Below are 25,098 nucleotides of genomic sequence, written 5' to 3' on the forward strand. Positions count from 1 at the left end.
CACATAATATACTTTAGTATATTCACATCATCTGTATTCAGTGATGTTATAAATAAAGAATTAAAAATTCTCTAACAAACTTAAGAATAAAATAACATTAGAATTCTGTACCAAAACTGATATTACAAGGTACACACTTAAAACACTTAAAATACACTTAAAACATTAAATATGAGAAAAAATAATTTACATAAATAAACATATAACAACTAAGATTATTAAAAACAAATTACAAAAATAAAATTGAAGCTACCTGTAGAATTTTTCCTCGCCATGTCTTCAGCACTAGATGTTTTACGCTGTTCAATTCGCAAGTTCGGGATGTTAAATGGAGGCACATGCATATTATCTGAACTATAGAGGTGCCTTAGAGGACGATGTCTCTCAGGACTTGGTAAAGACATATTATCTAACTTCAATTTATTTCTTTGGTTCCTAGGTAAAAAAATAGGTAAACAGTTATATAAATTTGCTTATTTATTATAGTTTTAATTGAGTGAAAGAACCAATTATAGATAGATAAAAATGTTATTCAGATCATACATAAATTAAATATTATATAGATCGTGTCAAGAATGGATAGATGTCCTATTCTATGGGTAAAAAAAAATTGTCTCAATATTTACCTGGAAAAAACACATAAAATGTTAAAAAACTTTAAAATACAGAATTAAATAAATAACAAAAGTGATTTTAGTTCATACATAAAAATAATAAATATATAAAGCAATAATAAATCAATTTAGTGAAGATAATAAATAAATAAAATATCAATTATGAAGGAGTTAATTGAAATTATTTGAGTACAAATTTAGATTATCAGTTCTAACAAAATAATCTAGATTCAAGAAGGTGAAGAAAGAGAAATAATAAAGAAGTAACAATAAGAAATTACATTTTTTACAAAACATTATGATAACAATAAACATAAAATAATGTTTTAAACGTTTTTTTAAAATTTTTACTGATCATTTTCAAGAAAATTTTGACGATTCCAAAAATTTCTCTATTAATTCCATTTGGTGGTAAACCTAAAAATATTATTTCAGTAGCCTGATGATATACGGCACTTAAATCACTTTCTAAGCCTGTAGTAAAACTTAGAGAGTGGCTTTCATTAAGGCACATGTATTAATTTTTCTTTGTTAATTATCATGATTAATTTGTTTGAAAAACAATAAATAAATTTAAAAAAAAAAATAACTCTTTAAACACAGAAAAATATTTCCAGATCTTTTCAGAGGTAATTTACTGCTCAATCACTTAATGTTGGAAGTGGTACTGTTATGAATGATACTCATCTTGAACCATTTAAGGAGCACATTTAGTTGTCTGTTTAAATATTATATAATAGGTCTATGTTATTGTATGTTTAATTAACTTACTGTTTTTGTTAAATTTAGTGTTTGTATAATTACATATTGTTTGAGAGTGTTATGCCCATGGATTTTATTTTTTCCTAATTATTTATAAGTAAAATTTACATGAAATTCATATCTTAATCAGGATATTTCAATTTTCTGAGGTAATTTAAAAAAGGTCAGTTCTGTATATTCTTTTCTTAAGCTGATTTGAAATAGATTTAGTACATAAATATTTATGCCTGAAATAATAAAAGGAAATAGATTTTACACTATTTTAATAAATTTAAATACTAATTAAAGAAACTGAAAAGATTTATTAAGGATGTGTTTATACTTTCAAAGAGTAAATGATTAAATGTTCAATTTTTTTAGGGTGCTAATATAAAGCTTTTATCATATCACTTTTTTTGTTTGTTTAACCTCTGGGACCACCATTAGGTATTGCTTCAAAGGATGAGATGAGTGATTTGTAGTGTTTTTAAATGCCATGCCTGACCAGGATTTGAATCTGGGACCTCCAGATGAAAGGCCAAGATACTATCACTCATGCCATGAAGGTCGGCTTTATAACATAACTACTTTCTTATTTATTTACTTAAAGTTTAACTCTCTTAAGTGTAAATGTAATTTTAAATTAACAAAAAATTGAGCTTTGAAAAGTTCATGGAGTTATGCAGAGCTGATAAAAAATAAATAGAATTAATAAAAAAAAATTTATTTATATTAATGGTAAAACAAAAAGTGTAATCTTGTAATATTTGAAAATATTAAATTATATAATTTAAAAAAAAAATCATTTTAAATAATAGACAGGTAAATGTGTTGTTTATAAGTAAATATGTTAGATTAAAAAGTAATAAAAAACAGATTTTGTTTTACTTTTACTTCAGAGTTTTAATTCAGAAATAGTAATTAATAAATATAAAATAAGTAATATTATTATTATTATTATGCTTTAACGGCCAACATGGGACCACTTAAGTCAATTTTAGTTGGATCTTTTCTGAGAAAAGCGTGTTATTTTACTCTTCCGAGCTGCCCAGGTATTTCTTCATCCGTTCAGATCTTGCTTTCTTTTCTTCATCCGTAAACACCCTCTTCGTTGTATTTTGTCGTTTGTCTGTCTTTTGTTTAAATCTATGAAATGATTCCGGAACCGATTTAAACTTTCTCCATACTTAATATCTCAATTAAGAAAATCGGTTTGCGTCTCCACGTTGGTTCGTCTGGATAACCAGTTAGAAACGTGGAGATTTCTACTGGTGAACTAAATCGGAATCACCTCTCTGGATCACATCCAGAGTTGTAACTCGGGAATTTATTCCCACCCAAGTCTGACTTGCCTTTGAAAGTCAAATAAGTAATAATATGAATAGTAAAGTATATAAATAATGAAATTAATAAAGATGACCTAAAATATATAATTAAATGTAAATAATACATATATATATATATATATAAAATTAAATATAATAGAAAGATATCACGTATATAAATACAAACAAAATTTAAATTTGATAAATCACCAAAATTAAGATAAGATATGTCTTATCTCAATATTCTGTATTAGGTGGTTTGTTTAGTAGAATATATATATATATATATATATATATATATTTAATAATTGTCACAATCGTAGCATTTTACAAAGGTGCTTCAGAGAAAAACAATAGGCTTGATTTTGTTACAATCAAAATCAATTTGATCATCCCATGAGAACTTGTCATCTAATAAAACACTCAGAAATTTTGCTTTGTGAGCAACAGAAATCCTATTGTTATCATTAATAAGAAAGAATTCTACCCATGCAATCAGCGATCAGCAAATATTAAATCTACCTGAAAAACACAATGAAATGGTTTTGTTCATATTTAAACTTACATGGTTACTATCTAACCAGTGAATAGTTTGAGAATTTTCAATTTTTAAAAAAATTGAATTTCTTCAGTTATTCTATTTTCATTATTGATACAGTTGTGGCATATGCAAAAAGGGTAACAATGAATGGTTCTGAGACAATGAATGGATTTTGAGACAGATCAACAGTTAACAATAAAGAAAACAAGGAACTGAGGACACTTCCCTGAGTCACTCTGTATTCTTTATCTTGAAGTGAAAACCTATATTTTACATATACTTCTGATCAAAACATGAAGTTTCGTTATCTGCTTATGGTTTGTAATGTACGACTTACACCAATTATCAGCAGTTGCTTTGATATCATAGCTACTAAGTTTCTTCTTCAGTAAAAAATACGAAACTGAATTGAATGGTTTACTGAGATCGCAAAAAATTGAAAATGAAGTTGCTATCTTCACAATTTAAAATATTTTCTAAAAAACTGGGAAATGGCTGTCACAAGCTATTGTTTCGAAACATACAAAATTTGTTATGTTAAGTTTTTTAAGAAATGTTAAAAGTTTATTTTTCATATACTTTAGAAAATATGGACAGTAAGAAAACTGGCCTATAATTTTGTAAATTAAGTGCCAAACCTTTCTTAAAGAGGAGAATAACAACCGAAGTCTTAAGGCAGCTAGGAAATAGTCTGTTGCTGAAAGACTCATTTATTAAATTTATAAGGGGGATAACAGTAGCATCTACGATTTTAAAAATACTACCAGGAATATTGTCAATACCCATGGAATATTAAATTTTTATATTTAAAAATACAAGTTTTAACTTCCTTGGTATCAACAGGAAATAACAATTCTGATTCATCAACAAAACTATTCAAATTGAAAAACTTAATTTGAAATTGATCAATATTATTGTTGTTTCAAATGGAGGAAAGAAATTATTAATTCCTCTTCTATCTGAATAGGGGATGAGATAATGGAAATCGAGTCCTTTTGTATTTTTGGTGAAGTTATGTGACCTGTTTTATTTTCAAATTTGTTTCACTTTCTTAACTCCTCACATGGTTTTGGATTTATTGTTTGAATTACATATTAAATTATCTTAATTTCTTCTTTTTGCTATATGAGTTACTTAGCTAAATAAATTCATCTGAAATTTTTAAGCAATTCTGGAAGTTATTAGACAAATTATATTTACACATTTCAAGATTTCTTAGTACAGAGCTGGATTTTACAATTCCTTTAGTATTCTATTGATTTTTCTTTTTATATTTAATTGTTCGTTTTTACTAAGGACAAGCTAAAATGAAGGAAAATGGTTAAATTTTTCATCAAAGCAAATTTTGTTGTTAGTTTCCCAATTTTTTTCAAACAATAAGGCTCTCAAAATTGAATCTTTATCAACCAGTTTTAAAACAGTAAAGTAATCATTTTCTAATCACGTGTTTTCATTAATAAATGATGCTAATGAAATTTGATAATTGTGATCTAAAAGATTGCAATCTGTACAAAAGGATTCAAAATTATCTTTCAGTAAATTTATAAAAAAATTGTCTATACAGGTTACTGAGGTCCTTGTAATTAAAAGTAGTTGGCTGGGAAATCAAAATATTTAGAGCTAACTCAAACAGAGTTAATAGTTCATTCCTCACAATACTAGAATTCTCTATATAGGGAATATATTAAAGAACAATTTATTTATTACTGGTTATTCTCTTTATTTCTACATTCTAACTTTTGAGTAGGGGTATCAAAATAAAGGGGGTGCAAAATGTTACTGCACTCATCTTGTTTTGTTATAAAATGTAAAATAAATTAATGGTTAAACAAACATTAAAATTAAACACTTTACTATGGAGTTAAAAAAGTAATACATATGAAAATAATGAATAAAAAAAATGAAAATGATCCAGTACATACAAATAAACATACACAAAAATATGTTCTTTTTTAAATTCTTTAAAAAATCTTCTTAAAATTTTCCAACTTTATTATTAATTGAATGTAAAGTTAAACATAATGAAACTGTTAGTTGCCTTAGCGTAGTATATAATAAAAGAGAAAAAAGTGTTCATCAACTCTGTGCGTTCTTATTTATACTTAGGAGAATAACTTTTCTTCATTTGAAAAGTAATGAGCAAAAAGAGACTTACATAAAATATAAAAGGGAAGTTTTCCTTGTGTTGGTTGATTACAGTAAATGAAGAAATGTAGGAGAGAAAAAACATTAAAATACAAGAGTACAATGACTAGCTGATTATCTACTGCTACAAATGATTTAAATATAAATTTTACATAAATGAGCAAATGAGCGTAAACTATCATTAAACACTGTCATCTAGATGAAAATGAACTATTTTTGTAGTTCTTAAAATCTTATTTATTTAACATAAAAACACTACTATACATTACTATAAAAAATAAACCATGAAAAGAAAATATTTTTAATTTTGTTATGCATTTGCTTAAATTTTTAATTTCTTAAACCATCATGTTTTTTTTTCATTGCAATCTAATCTAATTTATAATAAATACATCTTATTTAATTTAGAAATATTCAATTTTTTCTACATAGTTAACAAAGGATGATTAAAGCAAGAAAAATAAACATTGAAAAAAGAAATTTCACATAAAGAAAAACATTATCCAAAACGATGTTCATTGTTTGAAAGATTGTCTCAAAATTTTAAAAAAGTATTTATTTATATGGATTTACCAGGGAATATAATCATGTGTCCTGAGGCAATTTTCTAATACCATCCCCATTTCCATTTCTATTACAAACTAATATTTTGAATTCCCAACAGTTCCTTTTTCTTTTTACAGTATCCACAAATTTTTAATCTTTTCAGTCCATTCTTTTTTTGCACCTTTAATCTTCTAATACTGTTTCAATCACAACTTTTCTTTTATGGTACAATTCAGCCAGCTAGTGTTTCTATTTTAAATTGTGATTAGGTTTTTGTAGTCATTATTCACTTTCTCATTAATTCTTCATTTTTCATTGTTTATTCATTTAACCGTTTTCAATCTTCTCTTCTCCATATTCATATTTCAAATATTTCCATCTTTCTTTATCCCCCCGTTTTTTAAGTGTCCATTACAATAAAGAAATTACACTAAAAACATAATAATACTTCTGAACACATTTCTTCAAGTCTAATTCCATCTTACTATATAATAATTTTTTTAAAAATTGTCAATAAGCAAGCAACATCATATGCAATGTGAACTTCAAAAGATTTATTTTGAGCTGTTTCAGAAGTAGCTCAGAATATACCTCCTATGACGAAAATGCCATCTTTTTTATAGTTGGCAGTTTTGATGGACCCAGTTTGATGTGATTAGTACAAAAACTTTAGTGTCACCGTACAATTGAATATTTGATTCAGGTTTGAATTTATTCATTTGTTATTATCTTATTTTTTTGTCAAATTTTGTGTGCTTAAAAATTTTATGTTGTTTAAGTACATTAAATCTGTAGCTTTTTTACAATGTGAAACATTTTCATTCTGTAATTAATATGTTTGTGTACGTGTAACATTTCTGTTAGATGATTTTGTTGAACTTGATTCTATTTTATTATATCTATTTTGCAGTTTAGAGTTATGATAATAAAAGCTGAGCCATATGGGAGCTAGAAATACAAACACAACTTCAATGTAGTAATCCTAAGAATGTTAAATGCTTAAAAGATTTCTGATTGTGAACAGAACTGATAAAATCTTTATATCTACCAAATATTTTTAGTATGTGTAAAAAAATCTATTATAAAAAGAGGAAGAAATTATAGAAGAAATAGTTTGGCCATAACTGGTCTAAACAGTTAACTGATGTCAACAATGTTAGTCGTTAAAAGTTGACATTCGCTTGAATCATATCGTGGTGTGTAATGGCAGAAGTGCTAGGCAGGGGGGAGTTAGGGGTATATATTTCTTCTGAATTATACAGAATGTGTGATAACTGTATTGCTCTGCTTCTTATACTGCTAAAATGATAGCTTTACAAAAGTTTACGAACAGCAGATTCAGGATGAACAAAAAAGAACATTTTTGCTTTTTAATAGGTTTGTAGAAAGTAGAACACAATGGAGAGAAGTATATTAAATCAGTTAAGTGATTTTTAACTAGAAATAAAATAAATAAATGCCTCATTTCTTTAAAATATTTACACTTTTAGGTTTATTTAAATAATCTTATAAAATCATGTAGCAGTAACCATATATATTTGTAGAATAATGTTTAGTTTTCAAAGTGACAGTAATAAAGATTTATAACAATAAAATGTTACAATAGATAGGAAAGTATTTATCAAAATAAGCAGAGACATTTTTTATAGTGAAATGCTGTTTTGTGTAATTGTCAATATTGAAGTACATCATACTTTTTCCCAGGAGTTAATAATTAAAATAAAGTACAATAATAATTCAAAATTAGAATTAAAAAGTTTTAAAGTTATCAAACGAATATATTGTTTATTAATGACCGGCCACAAAGTCTTGAACTATTCATTGTAAACCTTTTCACAGATGACAAAATTGTACCTATATCTGAAGATAATTATTAAAAAGGAAATGAAAACTGTATGATATAGTTAAAAACATTATACACTGGATGGGATGGATTGTAACCATCTAATTTTAAATATGGATAAAACTGTTTTATTGTGCTTCTTAGGTAGACATAACACTGCTGATCGTATGATTAGAATTCCTATTAATGATAACAACAGTATTTCTGTTGTCCATAAAGCAAAGTTTCTGGATGTTTTATTAGATGACAAGTTCTCACGGGATGATCAAATTGATTTTGATACAAATAAAATAACACTGTACTGTTTTGCTCTGAAACACCTTATGCATATTTTTAATGCATAAGGTGTTTAATGATAATACCTATATGTATTTTCATATATAGTGTCATTTCTTGGGGCTCCCTCAAAAAATCAGAACAAGATTTTAAGGTACAAAGGAGCTATCAGAACATTATCTAGTGCCCTTAGGTATCAATTAATTGTGTTGATCTGTACTTAAATTAAATATTTTAACTTATCCTTGTGTTTATGTTTATGAATGTGCAATTTTTGCTAAAAATAATGATCACTTATTCTTAAAAATGTGCAATATCCACCTTTATCAAACCAGACAACAGATCTGTTTTCATATAACTAAACACAATACTTTGGCTAATGATAAAGGGTCTTATTTTTCTTCCATTGACATTTTTAATAAATTGTTGAACCATCTGAAAAATTTTCCCACAAGTTTATTTAAAATACAATTAAAAAACTTTCTTTTATGGAAACCCTATTTCTCTGCCAATGAATTTTTAATAATATTAATTAAAAACTAAAAAAACCTTATTCTTTACTTCCTGTTCAATGTGTACATAAATATGTACTCAAAATAATTTTCAGTAGTTGCTTCTGGACTGTGAATTATTTTATGGTAATTTTTTACATTCAATGTATTTATCTTAATATTTTTTTTTCATGTGTTTAAAACAATTAATATGAATTTTAATGCATTTATTTTTTATTTTGTAATTTATTTTTCTATTTATAATTACACTGATGTCTAAGGATTATTTATTTATTTAATATAAAACATAAAGTTGGAAGTTGTAGACAATAAGGAAATTGTAAGTAAAATAATATCTGAAATTGTAAAGTTAAACAAAGAAAATAAGCATTAAAGGAAGAAATTATCTATTTTAAAATCAGATACATAAACTTTAATTCAATTAAACTTTTAACATAAGTTGGGGGTTAGAGGTTCAGAAGAAACAATATACTATTTAAAGATATTAAATGTACAGAAAGATAGGATGCAATGAATGTGATTTAGAGATTTTATGATAATAATTTCAAACTAAAAAAAAATATTTTGTAAATAAAGCCAAGTGTAAATAATTAATTATTTATATTTCAAATGACATAAGTTCAAAAAATAATTAAAAATGCTAAAATGATGAAAGGTGCAGGCACATTATACACAGATTGTCTGGTTAACACGAGAAAAACAATGAGAGATTGAATAAACCATAAAGGGAGATTACAGTGGGCGAAGTTGGGTTAAGAGTGTGACACAAATTCATTATAGTTTACTGGTGGAAGGGTAGATAATATCCATTAAAATCCTCCCATTTTGCGTTCATTTAACTGGACTGAACAGAAGCTGATGGGTGGAGATACTGATGGAGCAACTCCTTCTATTAGATTATAATCTAATAGAAGGAGTTGTAAAGGTGGTTCTGGTATAGAAAAACCTGAAGTGTTGGATATATTTTGAAATCAAAGCCAGCGATTAAATAATCTATTTATGGGGGGATATAAGGATGGCTATGCAGTACGTTTCAGGACCTCTTTGAAGGTTGTACTGAATCCAATGGGAGAATGTGAAAGAACGTATAAAGTTATGTATGTTGTACCTATTCATTTGAGTTGTGAATGATACGGAATGAAATTCAGATTTTGAACAATTGATAGAGTTTTTGAAAAAAATAAATTGGGAGACATAAAGAGTTAATTTTAACACTATAATATTTATACAGTTTATGATAGTTAATTTCTATAATAGTTTGTAATAATAATAGTTTTTAATAGTAGTTTTGTAATAGTTTTTATAATAGTCTACGATAGGGGAAGTATCAGTTCTTCTGGAGCAGTTAGTTCTTGAGAGAGAAAAGAACTTATAAGGAATTCAAAGGATTAGTTAATAAGTTATTTGATAGAAGGCCCCAAAAATGTTAGAATAGTTATAAGATAATAATTAAATTATTTTAAACAGTGAATAGAGAACAATGAGGTGGGATTACATAATTGATATATGGGATATATAACAACAAATTATCACAATTTACAACTATTTCTTTAATTAAAAAAAATATATATATTAAGTAAAATATGCTAAAATTTTAATTCTTAAAATATATTCCCTGAATTTATTATACCTATCTATGTGGTCGAGCATTTCCTGAAGAACTTCCAAAAGGCTTGTGAACTGTTCCAGGTTGAGGGAGGGATTTACAGTTTGTGGCAGCAAAGAAGGCATCACTCTCGTTGCCATAAGATTCACAGACAGGCCATATTTTTTATCACTTAACATCAGACGGTAAATATCTGTAAAAAATAAAAAAATAAAATACAAAACCTGACAATAACAAAGAAAATAGACAAGTTATGAGAACTGTGATAGATCATGATGACAATGATTGTTTTAAGTAAGAATTACTTAAAACAACGTTAAATATTATTATAAGTGATAACATGTACGTGTGGAATTACAGGCATGAAGCATGCTTTTAGTACCTAAGGAGCCTCCAACATAAACATTGCCCATTATTAAAGTCTATTCTAAGTTTTGTTAATTTTCCTATTAACCCTTATAAAAATTCTCTTATGTTCAATAAAATTTAGGAAAAAAATATGTTTAATGTAGAAAGACTATTACAATTTAAAATATTTATATACTACATATTTAAAAAAAAAAGTTCTTTGTGCTTGACATTCCCTTCTCTTGGTTCTTCTTGAGAACTAAGAGGCACAATCTAGAAATAAATTTTTTCTTCTCATCTTTACTCTTTTCCTTTATCCTTCAACCATTCTTTCCAGCTGATATTTGTGAGTTTTATCCAGATGGATCTATGCTAAATATATTAAGGATTCGCTTAGTTTGGCGAATAAGGCTTTGCCTACTAACCTGTCCAGGGACTCTTTAAGGTAACTATTAGCTGTTGTAAAGCTGAGATTAAGGATAAGTTATGATACTTGTAATATATGAATACTAAAGTATACATGCATACAACCACCTATGCATCTATCTAGTCCAATTTCAATAGAATTTGTTTACGGTCTTGGCTAAGTAATTAAAGCAGGTCGTAAGTTAAGCCAACTAGCAGTAATTAATTTGGTAATATAAAAAATTATACATGGTAAAAACAGTACAAACAGATAAAAAACAATATGCAAAAACCAGATGAGAATGTTAGATAAAGGTAGTAAATAAACCAAAGTTAATAGATACAAAAAAGAAAGGGGTGTATACAGCAATGCTTTTCTGAGTTTGCAATGTTGCTGTAGAAACAATAATGTTATAAATAGCCATCTAATACTGACAGATTGTTAAAATCCCTAATGATGTAAGTTTTACACAATTCTAAGAAACAATTGTTATTAAAAATGAAAATAAGAGCAAATGATGTTTTTAATGTCTTTCAATTTCATAAAATGTACGCAGATGCCTTACGGATTAAAAGTTACAAAAATTATTAAATCAAAAATGATGTTAACCATTCAGTTACATAAAAATATTTTAAATTAATTTTAGAGTATATTAAAGTAGTTATGATATAAAGTAAGTACACAGATATCAGTGAAAAAAGAATCTTTCTCTTATTTGACTCAAAACATGCAACTGAGCTCAATCTTATTTTGAAACAAATCTTTGTGGTTGTTTCTCACAAAGCTCTTTCTGTTTGCACATTCTCTCTCCCTAAGGACTCTCTTTACTATTAGTATCATTCAGACACCCTATTCATTCGAAAACTTCCAGCTGTTCTCTTTTCTAAACATCCAGATGCTATTATTATTATTATTTGGTACTACTACTGATTTAAACTCTGTTGAACAAAACAAAAAAAAATTATCTCTATTAATACTGTATTCAGTAACTTATTACACTGATCAAAGGCAAAATAAAAGTATACAAACTTAAATGTTTTATCTATTTGTACATTTTTAAAGAATTTTGCTATTTTGTTTTATGTTTTTTGCTCTTTTTGTGATTCAATTAATGAACTTTTTTTACAAAGTAGAGTTCACATTTTATTTGCTCAAAAAATAGGGAAAAACTTCTTTTAAAAACTTAAAAAACCTTCAGCATATTAGTATAGTTATTTTATTACAAAAATTTAGTTAAAACAAATAAATTTTCTCATTAAGTTTTTTAATTTTTTTAAATTACAATATTATCTTCATAGGCTTTATGCCCAGTTGTCAACTGTTTAAAGGTTTGTCTCTTGTTCAATCTAGACAGACCTTCCTAGTAAAATTATTTGTATTCTAATTACCCTCAAATGTGAGTATTCAAATTCAAACAAAAGTAGTAACTATTTCTTTAACTGTATTTGAATTGTCTTAAAAAATAATACAAACATCCTCTATAACAATAACAGTTTTAATCAAACCAGTAAACCAGAAATGGTTTCTTGTAAAATACTATATAACTTCAGCCTATGAGAAATTGTCTTACTATGCTTACATAATCATTTTTAATAAATTACTGATATGTTTGAAGGATCTTGCCACCATTCTCTTTAAAGTAACATTAAATCATTTTCTTTGAAAGGACATTATTATTCGGTCGATGATGTTTTTAAATAATATTAATAAAAAACTGATTTTTTTTTCTATATTTTCATTTATTAACTTGATCTAATAATATGTGCTCAAATAATTTCCAGTAATGCATTTTAAATTGCTACTGTTATAATTGCTACTGTTGTATTTATTTAAGATTTTCAAATATACTTCACTGTTACTTATTATGCTTAAGTATTAAATATAGACTTTAAGCACTTCTGCAATCAAACTTTTACCATGCTTTTCCTTGATCTACCCAGGAAAATTCTGAGGCACTAGCTTTTTTCTTTGGAGATAGCTCATTTTTTTATGTATATATAAATAATATATTGTTATGTATCAATCAGAGAATTAAATACCTATTTATTTATTTCAAAACATTACTAATTAGTTATCAAGGCAGCTAATTGATGAGAAGGTATTTTACTCATCCGACTGGTGGGTTAATATGATTTTAACGATGAATGTAAAAAAAAAGAAAAAAGATTCATAAATTAAAATAAATAAGAATAAAAAAAAAAAAGGTAATGAAATGCGATATTTATCGAGAGATAGATAATGAAGAATTAAATAGTAATGTATAGCAGCATACTATACCAAAAATATTCAGTTTTTTCTTTAATGGTAAATGATGGATAATGTGGGTTAGACATAACAAATATAATTGAGAAGGGCTTCATGCAGAAAAGAAGTCTGTAAATATTAAATATAAATTTAGAAATATAAATTTTTAAAAATATTTATGTGGAGAATATTTAGTGCAATGAAATATGGACTACATCATTATGTAGATACATAATGATGTTGAAAATAAGTTGGATTAATTAAACTCATGATAAAAAGGACTTAAACTGAATAAGAGTAAGAAAAAAGTTTCACAGAATCTTGAAAAGAGACAAGTTTTGTATTATTATATTAAACTAGGCTACATATTGAGATATTTAGGTTTAGTCAATCAATTGTAAAAGAACACAAAGAGTAGATTACATAACATATAAAGAAACATTTGTAAGGGAAATTGAATGTTTACAACAAACACTCACTTTAAAAATCATAGAAGATTATATATGTAGAAATTACCAAGAGATGAAAATAGATATCAAGTTGACTATAACTACAGAAGAAAGATTTAGAAACTCGATTAAAATGGTTCATAGGTTGCCTGGAGCTAATATAAATAATGAACATCTCATTTTGATAGCAGAAGTAAAAGTAATAATGAAATATTTAAGAGAGTGAAAAGCGAAAAAATTAATAAATGTAATCTGGAAAAATAAATTCAGAAAAGAGGTAATAAGGAAAAATCAATTCAAGAATTGATGGGATGAAATAGAATAAAAAGTGGAAATGAATAATTTTGGTTGGTTATTGAAGTGTCAAAAAGTTAGCGGTAAAAACAATTAGTTTCATTAAGGAAAGAAGAATAAAGAAGTCACGAGTTACTGGAGAGATGATGGAAAAAAGATAAAAACATAAGAAGATACAAAATAGGAAGGGTGAAGAAGGCAGAGGCTCTATACAAAATTGATTGAATTAAAAAAAAGAGGAAGAAAATGGCATAGGCAAGTGCTCGAACACAAAGGATTTTGAAAGAAAAGGATAGCAGAGACTCATCATCATCATCATTGTCCGTTCCCATTAACCAAATTAACTCCTTGGATTGGGCCATTTAACATCCTCTTCCATCTCTCTCTGTCCATACATCATCCTTCCCTTACTGTTCTCCCTCTATCACATCCTATTTCCAATTCGGTCATCACATTCTTAATCCATCTTTCCTGTGGTCTCCTTCTCTGTCTCTTACCATTTTCACTATAGGAAGGATTATCTTTGGCAGTCTCTCATTTCTCATTCTGTTTACACGACCCAACCTCCTTAATTTGCCTTTCTCAATTTCCTCTAGTAAGCTTTCGATTCCAACTTCCCTTTTTATCGAATCATGTTGTATTCTATCCATCCTAGTTTTCCTTGCCGTACTTCTCTTAAATTTCATTTCAGCAACCTGAACTCTGTTTTTAACTTATACCCCATGTCCATATCTCTGACCCATGTCAGGATTGGGACATAATATGATTTAAATAGAAGTTTCTTGCAGTCCAAAATTACCTCCTTATTCCACATCAAATTTCTAATACAGTGAATTGGTAAAAACCATTTGCTTTTTGTACTTTTGCACTCACTTCCTTATCCAGCTTACCAACTTCTTACAAAACTGAACCCAGTAGCTAAACTCCTTTACTTGTTCTAGGATTACCCCATTTACTTTTACATTATTCTTATTTCCATCTCCTCCCTCTCTGCTTTGTACCAAGATTTTGCTTTTTTCAACACCAAACCTCATCCCATACCTCTTTATCTCTTCATCCCACTCATTTATTACTTCCTGGACATTCTCCTCTGAATCCCATCAACATCATATCAACAAATTGTCTGCAAACAACAAACTCCTTGTTTTCACAGTCCCTCTCCTCAGTTTCATCTTTTTCATGATTTCATCTAATGCGATGAACTAATGTATAAAAATAATAAAAGCAATAATAACATGGAACATGTTATTGTAACTTCATAACAACTCATCTCTTTTAGTTATTTGCTTTTTTGAACTTTCCTTTGATCTTTTGTTTCTCATTTCAGCTATGTTACCGTAGAAATTTATTCCCTCAGAATTTGTTATTTATGTGATGCATGTGCTCTAACAAAAATTAATTGACTTACAATTAATTATTGACATAATTTTTTTAATAAATTTGTATTAAATTCTGTTTAAAAACTCTTTTAACAGCAGACATTTAGAATAACCCAGTATAAATTTTTTATATAAGGTTATCTAATCTAAAATTTTACTGGTAAAAGTTTATTTTCCTTGAACAAGAAGTTTGCTCATTTATTTATACGAAAAGGAATGTTTATTATTTAAATGTTAACTTAAACATGAATAGAATGGGCAGCAACATTGTGCATAATATCTCATTAAAAGATTTTTTTTTGGACATTTTTTTTTATATTACCTTTTTCGTTTTAGACGCAATAACTTTCAAATGGTATTTTTTAACATTTTTAATTATTATTTTTGTAAAATAGTTGTAATATATTTTTTATATAAGTTATGCTAGTTAGAATAAATTGTGAATTACATGAATATATTGCTAGAAGAGAATTCAGTTTCATAGGAGAAAAGAAAACTAATGCGATAGGAAGAAAGGAAGATAGAAGTTATAGAATTCTACTATTTAGAGAATAAAATTACAAAGAATAGACGAGGTAGAGATTAAAATCAATCTGGTTGTGAAAACTGTTATAATCAATGAGAGATTTTTTAAATAGAAAAAGAAGTCTGCTAGTACCAAATATAGATTTAAGAATTAGAAAATATTTACGTGTATTATAAAGATTAATGATAGTAAAACATGGACATAAGAAAAGAAGAAAAGAAATGAACAGAGAGAAGTCTGAATGAATAGTATTATAGGAGGATGTTGAAAATCAGCTAAGTCAATAAAATTTGAAATGAAGAAGTTTTAATCTGATTAGGAATGGAAAAAGATTTGTGGTACAATAATGCAAAGAAACAAACAGGATAGTATTGCATATGTGTATTAAGAACACAGATTTATTAGTTAATTTTGTCATAGAGGGATGTTTGGGGGATTAAAACAATAGAGAAAGTCACAGACTGGAATATATAAAACAGGTAATTGAGAAAATAGAATACACTGACTATTTTGATGTTAAAAAATTAGAATGGAATAGAAATGAATGGAAAATTACATCAGGCCAGTCAAATAACTAGTGATTCTAAAAATAATTACTTCTAAGTTTCATATTTTTACTTTTCTGGCTATTGCGATATATGTGACTATAGGAGCTATAACTATAATGGGAAAGTATATAAATTGGTAAAAAAAAATCTAAAAAAATTGGTCCTTTTTTTAAGTTTTGTGCCTTAAGACAGAAACATTTTTTTAATTAAAAAAGTAAATTTAAATAAATTGTAATATTAATTTTAATAATTGTAATCTGTGAAAAAAATTGTTATTGCAATGCTCTAAGTTCGAGAAATCTTTTTTTATCAGACTGATGTTTGTGCATATGTATAATCTGTATTTGACCTCTGTTTTAGGTCTTATAACCCTAGGTATTACGGATTTGGTCTTATAACCAGTACTGATTTATTTTCTTCGAAACTTTGTAGACAGGTACAATTTTCAGTGAGAAAGAATGTAATTTTGCAATAATTGGAAAAAGCGGGTGGCTTGGCCAAAATAAAATTTCAAATCTATACTGGGCACTTCAGAAAAACGTTTTCCTTACAAAAGTTGATGTTTTTTTATCAGGATCACAAATTTACCAGACTTTTTCCTTTCCCAAAAAAATGATTTTATATATTTTTCTATTTCTAGATATATTTTGTTTCACAAAAGCAGTTTATGATAATTTTTTGCATCTATGTTTTCAACACCAATAGGCTTTCAAACCACAATAAAATTTTTAGTATTTCTTGAAAAAAAAAGAATTAGCCAAATATTTTCACTCCATTCATAGAAAATAACTTTGTTTAGAATTATGGCTGTATATTTGTATTTTTTAACAATTTTAAAAAGTTATATTTTTAAACTTATTATTACTACTTAGGAATTTTTTTTCATAAAAATTAATTTTACCTAAATGCTTCTTTTTGAGTATGGGAGCTCCAAAATGAAAAAAAAACTTTTTTTGCAATTTGAAATTTTTAATGCTTAAAAAGTATTTTGTTAAGATAAAGTCACTAAAATTATTTAATACCTTAACTATCCTGTGAAAGGAAGCTTACAAATTAAAAAAAAAAAAAAAAAAAAAAAAAAAAAAAAAAAAAAAAAAAATTGAAAATTTTTGTTTAAATTTAGATTTAAATATATTTAAAATCAATTTTAATAGTTATCATTAAAGAGGTTCCTGATTAAAGAGGACTTAAATTTTCAAAAAGTCGAAAGTATTTTTCAAAATTGTCATGCTAGTAATATACCAAAATTATAGATTTTGGTTATTGCTCTCTCGTAGCCAGGAATGTTATGTAATTCATTGCAATACATGTTTGTTGACAATATTTTAGATAATTAGATATTATTTAGGTATTAGAATTAAAACTATAACAGTGTGTACTAGATCTTTCCCCGCACAAAAAACAAATCTTAGAATTACAACAATTTTTTTATTATTTCCATTTCTAATTCAACTTTTATGAAAAATTATATTTTTATATTTTTTGATTTTCGTTATAAAATTTTTTTTTGGGGATTCATCAATCATTGATATTCTCCATTTTTCTTTCTTTACCTCAACATATTTATTCTATTTTACATCCTAAATTATCTATTTTATATATTTCAATCTTTGACTTCCTCTACAGTAATTACACTTTACAATTCCTCTACAAAAGTTATCTGATGATGGATGTCTTAATACATTGCATATCAATCTAGTTGGATCTCTACCAGATTCTATATCAAATTTTTCTCTCTCTTATTTGTCTTATGACCTCTTCATTTCGTATTTCATCGACTCACCTATTTTTTTAACACTCTTTGTTGCTTCTAAAGAAACGAAGCATCGTCATACTTCAGTTATTCAACATCCCATACTTCAATTATTTATTTTGTTTAAATCCAATGAAAATACGTATATTGCCCTGAGGTAGATAATCCCCACGTCCGGAACGCAACATCTATGTTCCACGTCCAGGGCGGCAACAGCTGTACTCACGTACATTACATATAGCTGGCTAACGGGGTTCCGAGTATTGTTCTCGGTAATGTTCATTTTCGGCCGAATTACATCTACAGGCCGAGTTTAAGGACTGGGTTTCGCGGCCACCTACAGGTACGACTTTATTAACGATTAAGGACATGGATTGATACCACCATTAGAGTTGGCGATGTCGAAGTTATTTGCAGGTATAACGGAGGCCTTTCGTTGTCCACATGCCCCCCGCGATGGCAAGCATGTAGTTAAAGTGTCCATGTTTTTCGGGGCATGGGAGCCCTGAAAACCTCTGTGTGTAGGGACCTGGAGTCAGTGCAGAGATTGCGCATCCGCTCTCTGCCAAGACATATGCCGGTTCCACCGGAGTACCGGAACGGACCTCCAGGGTTGGTAGCCCTGGAGTGGGGACGTACCCCGGCGGCTAGCCTTACTACAGAAGGGATCAACGATCATGCAAACTGATCAAAAAACAAACGTGTTTACATCACGTAAACACCCTCGTCTAGAACCGGCCGTTTCGCCTGAGGCAAAACGGAGAAAGAGTGTAGAGTTCAAGAAAATTGAAGGTGAGGCTAGAAAAAGCTTACAAAAAGATTTTTTCAAGAATAGTAATGTTCCAAAGCCTAAGTATCTGGTCATTACAAAGGAGGATGGTAATTTCTCGAGAGTGAGTCCTTTTCTCATTGCTCGGGAGATAACTAAATGCGCTGGAGGCCCTGTGAAAGAAATAAGAAAAACCTTTAATGGACTTCATGTGAAGACTATGAATGATGCACAGTCTCAGAAGATCCTAGGGCTCCAAAAGATAGGAGATTTTGCTGTACGCGTCGATCCCCACGGCACGCTCAACACTTTAAGGGGTGTTGTGGTCTGTCGGGATCTTCTTAACTGCACGGAGTAGGAAATTGTGGAAGAATTAGCACCGCAAGGAGTACTAGAGTGTAGGAGGTTGAACATGAGAAGGAATGGCGAAGTCCTACCTTCAGCCTCTCATGTTCTTACTTTTAACCGGCCAAATTTGCCGGAGAAGATAAGAACGGGCATTCATCGATTAGACGTGCGAGCATTTGTCCCGCAACCAATGCAATGTTTTAAGTGCCAACGCTTTGGCCACACCGCTATTAGGTGTGAGAGACCACAGATATGCATGTGCGGTGACGAAGTACATGAAGGAGAGCCATGTAAGGAGCCTCCTACTTGTATTAACTGCAAAGGACAGCATTCCTGTAGATCCAGGAACTGTCCTGTATACAAAGACGAAGTAGCTGTGTAGGAAGTAAAAACCCTGCAAAAGGTCAGCTACTTCGAAGCAAAGAAGATTGTAAATGCCCGCAGACCTAGAGCAACAACAACCTATGCTCAGGCTGCGGCTGCTGTTCCTGCTCCTGGTCCAGTTGCTGTTGATGAGAATGCAATCATTGACAAACTTGCGTCTACTTTGGCTGGCTTAATTGAAAGGATCATTGAAAATAAAATGAAGCCTTTCAGCAGCAAAGAAGCTGTTAAGCCAAGAATAATTGTACAGCCTCCTGCAGATACATCTTCGAAACAGAAAGTTGCTCCTGACCAAAAGAAAACGGACGTTAAACCAGAAGTTCAAGTTCGACTTAGTGAGATATTAGATGATCAGAAGAAAGTGATTCCTTCGCAGTCCGTTATGGAGGCTCCCAAGCCTCCTACAACTGGTGGCCTCTAAGCCTCAAAGGCCACCAAAAACCACACAGGGGGGCGAGTGTCCCCCCTTCCACAGGCTGTGACCGGTGCTGCTCCCGTGTCGGGGGTCGGCCAGGTTGCCGCCTCTCAATTGGCGCCTGAAACCGGCGCCGATCCATGCCCGTCGTCGTCGGCTGCTTCGATGGTCTCCGATTCAGAGACCGGAAGCTACACGGGCGGCGACGTTCTCCGCGAACACGAAGCTGTTCGTAATATGGAGAAAAAAAGGATGGCGAAAGGCAAACCCAGACAATAATTTAATTTAAAATCAGCGAGTCGATAGTACAATGGAACATCAATGGATGTTTTTCAAACATCCATGAGCTCCAACGCTTGGTACATGATGTAGACCCGATTTGAATATGTCTGCAAGAAACGCATTTCAGCCGAAATGAAAATTTTAAATTAAAAGGATACGATATATTTCGGCAAGATCAACCGCCAAATGTAAGATTTAGGGGTGGAGTAGCCATATTAACATCGACTAGAGCTACCATCGAGGCGGTTGTTCTAAATACAAATCTACAAGCGGTCGCCATTAGAATGAAGCGTCCGCTTCAGGTCACAGTTTGCAGCATATACCTGCCGAATTTTGGTTGGAAGGAGGATGACATAGCGCGATTAATTTCTGAGCTTCCCCCGCCTGTCTTACTGGTGGGTGATTTTAATGCTCATAATTCTCTTTGGGGATCGGATCGAGTAGATCCCCGTGGAAGAGAATTGGAAAGGTTCCTGATGAATTCTGAACTTATGCTTTAAACGATGGGTCAGGAACCTTTTTCAATGCCAGAGATGGATCGACGTCCTGTATAGATCTTGCACTTATAAGCGGATCGATAGCACCGAGATACAGCTTCCATGTTTTAGACGATTTGCATGGAAGCGATCATTTCCCGGTGCAAATTGTAACTGATGTTATAAGAAAAACATATTCTATCTCTAAAAGATGGTTATTTGATAAGGCAGATTGGACGAGCTTCATAGCTAGAACGATACTCCCTGAAACAACTGGAGTTATCGGAGACGATGTCGACGCCATAATAAATGCAATAATTGAGTCGGCATCGAGATATATTCCCAAAACATCTGGGAAACTTACGAAGCGACCCGTTCCATGGTGGAACGATGAAATTAGTGAAGCTGTTAAAAGAAAGAAAAGAGCGTATAACGCCTTTAAGAAACGTCCTACAACAGAGAATCTCATTACCTTTAAGAAATATAGGGCGTATGCAAAACGTCTCATGATAGATTCTAAGAAACGATCCTGGCAGCAATACGTGTCATCCATTGACAGAAGTACTGCTGCATCAGACGTTTGGAGGAAAGTGAAGGCGATTTGTGGGCGTAAACATTTTGCTCCCATAACTAGCCTTCAAGATGAAGATGAAATTAAAGACACTCCAAACGAAATGGCAGAGCTATTTTCCAATCACTTCGAGAAGTCCAGCAAAACGGCCAACTAAGAAGAAGGTTTTCGGACCAAAGAAGAACAACTTGAAGGACTACTAAACTTCAGAACTGAGTATAATTACTCATATAATGTACCATTTAAAATTGAAGAATTCGTGAAAGCGTTCGAGAAAGCAGGCAACACAGCTGCTGGTCCGGATGAAATCCACTATAATATGATCAGGCAGCTGAATACCACTGCAAAACGCAGATTATTAGAACTGTATAATCAAATATGGCGGGATGGAATGTACCCGCAGCAGTGGAAAAAAGCACATGTAGTTCCAGTGCCGAAGTAAAATAAAAATTTAACAGATCCCAATAGCTATCGTCCTATTTCTTTATCGTGCGCTATGGGAAAAATACTCGAAAAAATTATTAATAATCGACTCGTCTGGGTTTTGGAAAAAGAAAACCTGATATCACCATATCAAGCAGGTTTTCGGCAATACCATTCTACCACTGATCAAATGATCAACTTAGAGAACATTATATATAACAGCTTTATTACAAGGAAACATTGTGTCGGAGTCTTCTTTGATCTTCAAAAGGCTTTCGATATGACCTGGCGACATGGTATAATGCTCCAGATACATGATTGGGGAATTCGTGGCAATCTGCCAGTATTACTCAGCAACTATATGAATGACCGTACCTTCCAAGTACGTGTCACCAATGAATATTCATCTGAAAGAATTTTGGAAAATGGCATACCACAAGGTTCACCGCTGAGCGGTACCTTGTTTACCATCGCCATTAATAAATTGATATTAGCCATTCCAGGAGAAATCAGCAAAAGCGTCTATGTTGATGATTTGGCAATTGTGTATGCCAGCAACAAGACTGCTATGGTGAAATACAAATTGCAACGAGCGATTAACGCTCTAAATGAAGTTGCAAGGAATAATGGATTCCAATTCTCACCAGAAAACACGTGCTGTGTACACTTCTGTAGGAAGAGAATTCCTCATCAAAGTCCTACGTTGACAATTGGCGATAATCCAATACAATATAAAGATAACGTGAGATTTCTAGGACTAGTATTGGATAAATCCCTTACGTGGGGATTACAAATACAGGACTTGAGTGTTAGATGCAAAAAAGCCCTAAACATTATAAAATGTTTATCGAACATTAATTGGGGCTCAGATAAAGAGATATTATTGAGATTGTATAAGGCATTGGTTCAATCAAAACTAAACTACGGATGTATTGTATATTCATCCGCTAGGAAGTCGGATTTAAGAAAGTTAGACGTAATTCATAATAGCGGAATAAGATATGCGACAGGCGCTTTCCGCACAAGTCCGGCAACTAGCCTTATGTCCGAAGCCAGAATAATGCCACTACATTATAGAAAAGAGATCCTTTTGCTAAGATATGCAGCAAATATATGGGCTTTTCCTGCCCGTATAAATAACAAACTTTTCAACAACCATCCTATGGCTGCATTATACGAACGTCATGCTACCTATTCCAGACCAGCTGGAATTTGACCAGCCGGAATACGTCCCAACGAATTGAGAAGGAAATACGAAATTGCTATTCCAGACACATTAGCAATTTCTACTAGAGAAATACCGCCATGGCTCTTGCCAGCGGTAAATACAAGGTTGGACCTCTCTCACGAAGAAATAAAAAAGAAACCAGCAGTGATCATCCAACAGGAATTTTTGGCAACCGTCAGTAGTTACGAAGAACATATTAGAATTTATACTGACGGTTCTAAAACCGAACATGGTGTTGGATGCTCCATATATGTAAATGGAGAAGCCCACTTTTGGAAACTGCCAGATATGGCCAGTGTCTACACGGCAGAACTTACTGCAATTCAGCAAGCTCTTCGCTACACTGAACACTATTGCGAAGACAGAGTGCTAATATTTTCCGATTTTTTAAGTGCACTTGTTGCAATTCGGAACAAGAACATTAAGGATGTCCTAATTGCAAACATCCTGTCCATTTTATATGTTCTAAATCAACGAGGACAGCGATGCGTATTTGTATGGACTCCAGGGCATGCTGGTATTACAGGTAATGAAATCGCAGACGAAACTGCAAGAAAAGCAACAGTCTGCGATGATTTGGATGCATTTCCTGTAAGAGTGGCAGATGTTAAAAACCGTCTAACTAACATAGTAAGAAGCAAATGGAGTACTGATTGGAGGAGTTTAAATACAAAAATTAAACTCAGTGAAAACTTCTCCATATAAATGGAAAAGCGACGCAAAGTTGACTCGCCGTGAACAAGTAGCTGTGACCAGATTTAGAATAGGTCACACGCGATTAACAAATTTATATTTGTTAACCGGCGAAGAGAGACCAATGTGTGGTGTTTGTAATAAAACACTGACAATCAAACATCTAATAGAAGAGTGTACAATATATAAGGACCTCAGAAAGAGGTTCCGTCTAAGAAATGACATTACTGCTGATCTGGATAATAGAAATGAAGAAAAGATAGTTGCTTATTTACACGCCAGTGGACTTCTTAGATGTCTGTGAGAAATTTAAAGCTGTGAGAGAATCTCTAAGATAGAAATTTTATATGTATGGGAGTCTCGAAGCGTGGCACGTATAGTGACGGGAGGTAGCCCTCTTGCCTAGGCCACCTTCGCTCGTTTGCATTCAAGAGCAGTGAGTCGGGGTGTTTCCGATGATGGCATGGGGGACCCTCAAGGGTGGACTGAGGGCGCGAGGCTATGGGTGGGTGTGGTGCATGCCTGTAGTCTATTTATAAGGAGTCAACTGCCACGGCACCCTGGCGCGACTGATATACTGCTCAACGGCGGTTCTGGTCGCCCGGAGGGTGCTTAAACAAACTATAAACGAGACACGTAGAAGAAAGAAATGGTATTGATATCTTGTATTTTAATTTCATGGTCTTTTGAGAACCTTATCTCAAATTTTAATAACGGGGCCCTTTACACCCCATACGTGTTGTTTTGTCTTGTTTGTTGTGATTAATGTTTCTGTGTAGATTGTGCCTTTAAATAAAATGTAAGGGCCCTTTACACCCTTACATATGACGATCCTGATGGTGATACTAATTTCTTTTAAAGAATGTGACGAGGGCAATGACCTTAGTAGTCGATGCCCGTAAAAATACACACAAAAAAAAAAAAATACGTACATTTTGATGGTATTTTAGAATTGCGTAACTCACGGGTACTTTAATTTAACAAACATTATTTAAAATATTTTTTTTTCATTTTGATCTAAATAAATATATATTATATTTTCATTGTTTTTAATTAAATTCTTTTAAACTGTAGAACTATGTATAAATTACATATTTGGAGAGTTCTTAACACCTGGGTTAATGGCTGGTAGTAGGGTATTTTGATTGATTGTGTAATACTGTATTCTGTTTAAATCGATATAGAAGATGGTCATAAGTTTTTTATCTCGAACGTTTCTTGAAAAGACGAAAGTGTTTTTTTAAGACGTGTTATTTGAGAATATTACCGGTCCTACAGAACAATCATAATAATAAAAAACTTAAAAAAAAAAAAGTTAGATAAACTCATCGGTAAAACAGTAAATCTTCTTTATGGTTACTTTTACAGTATATTATTAAAACTTTTCTATTATAGGAAAAAATAACCTAACTG

At 30.7% G+C, this 25,098-nt stretch overlaps 1 protein-coding gene across 1 annotated transcript in view; it reads right to left on the reverse strand.

Moving 5' to 3' along the window:
• The window catches only part of bma (SCY1-like protein bma), an 823,269-nt gene that overhangs the window by 38,366 nt on the left and 759,805 nt on the right, over positions 1 to 25,098 (reverse strand). Inside the window, exons 11-12 of the mRNA XM_075374176.1 lie at positions 10,174 to 10,342; positions 254 to 435 (exon numbers count right to left, since the gene is read on the reverse strand). Of these exons, the coding sequence (XP_075230291.1) occupies positions 254 to 435; positions 10,174 to 10,342 (351 nt within the window). The remainder of the gene's footprint in view (positions 1 to 253; positions 436 to 10,173; positions 10,343 to 25,098) is intronic.

The sequence above is a fragment of the Lycorma delicatula genome, chromosome 8, assembly GCF_047948215.1.
Source record: "Lycorma delicatula isolate Av1 chromosome 8, ASM4794821v1, whole genome shotgun sequence".
NCBI lineage: Eukaryota > Metazoa > Arthropoda > Insecta > Hemiptera > Fulgoridae > Lycorma > Lycorma delicatula.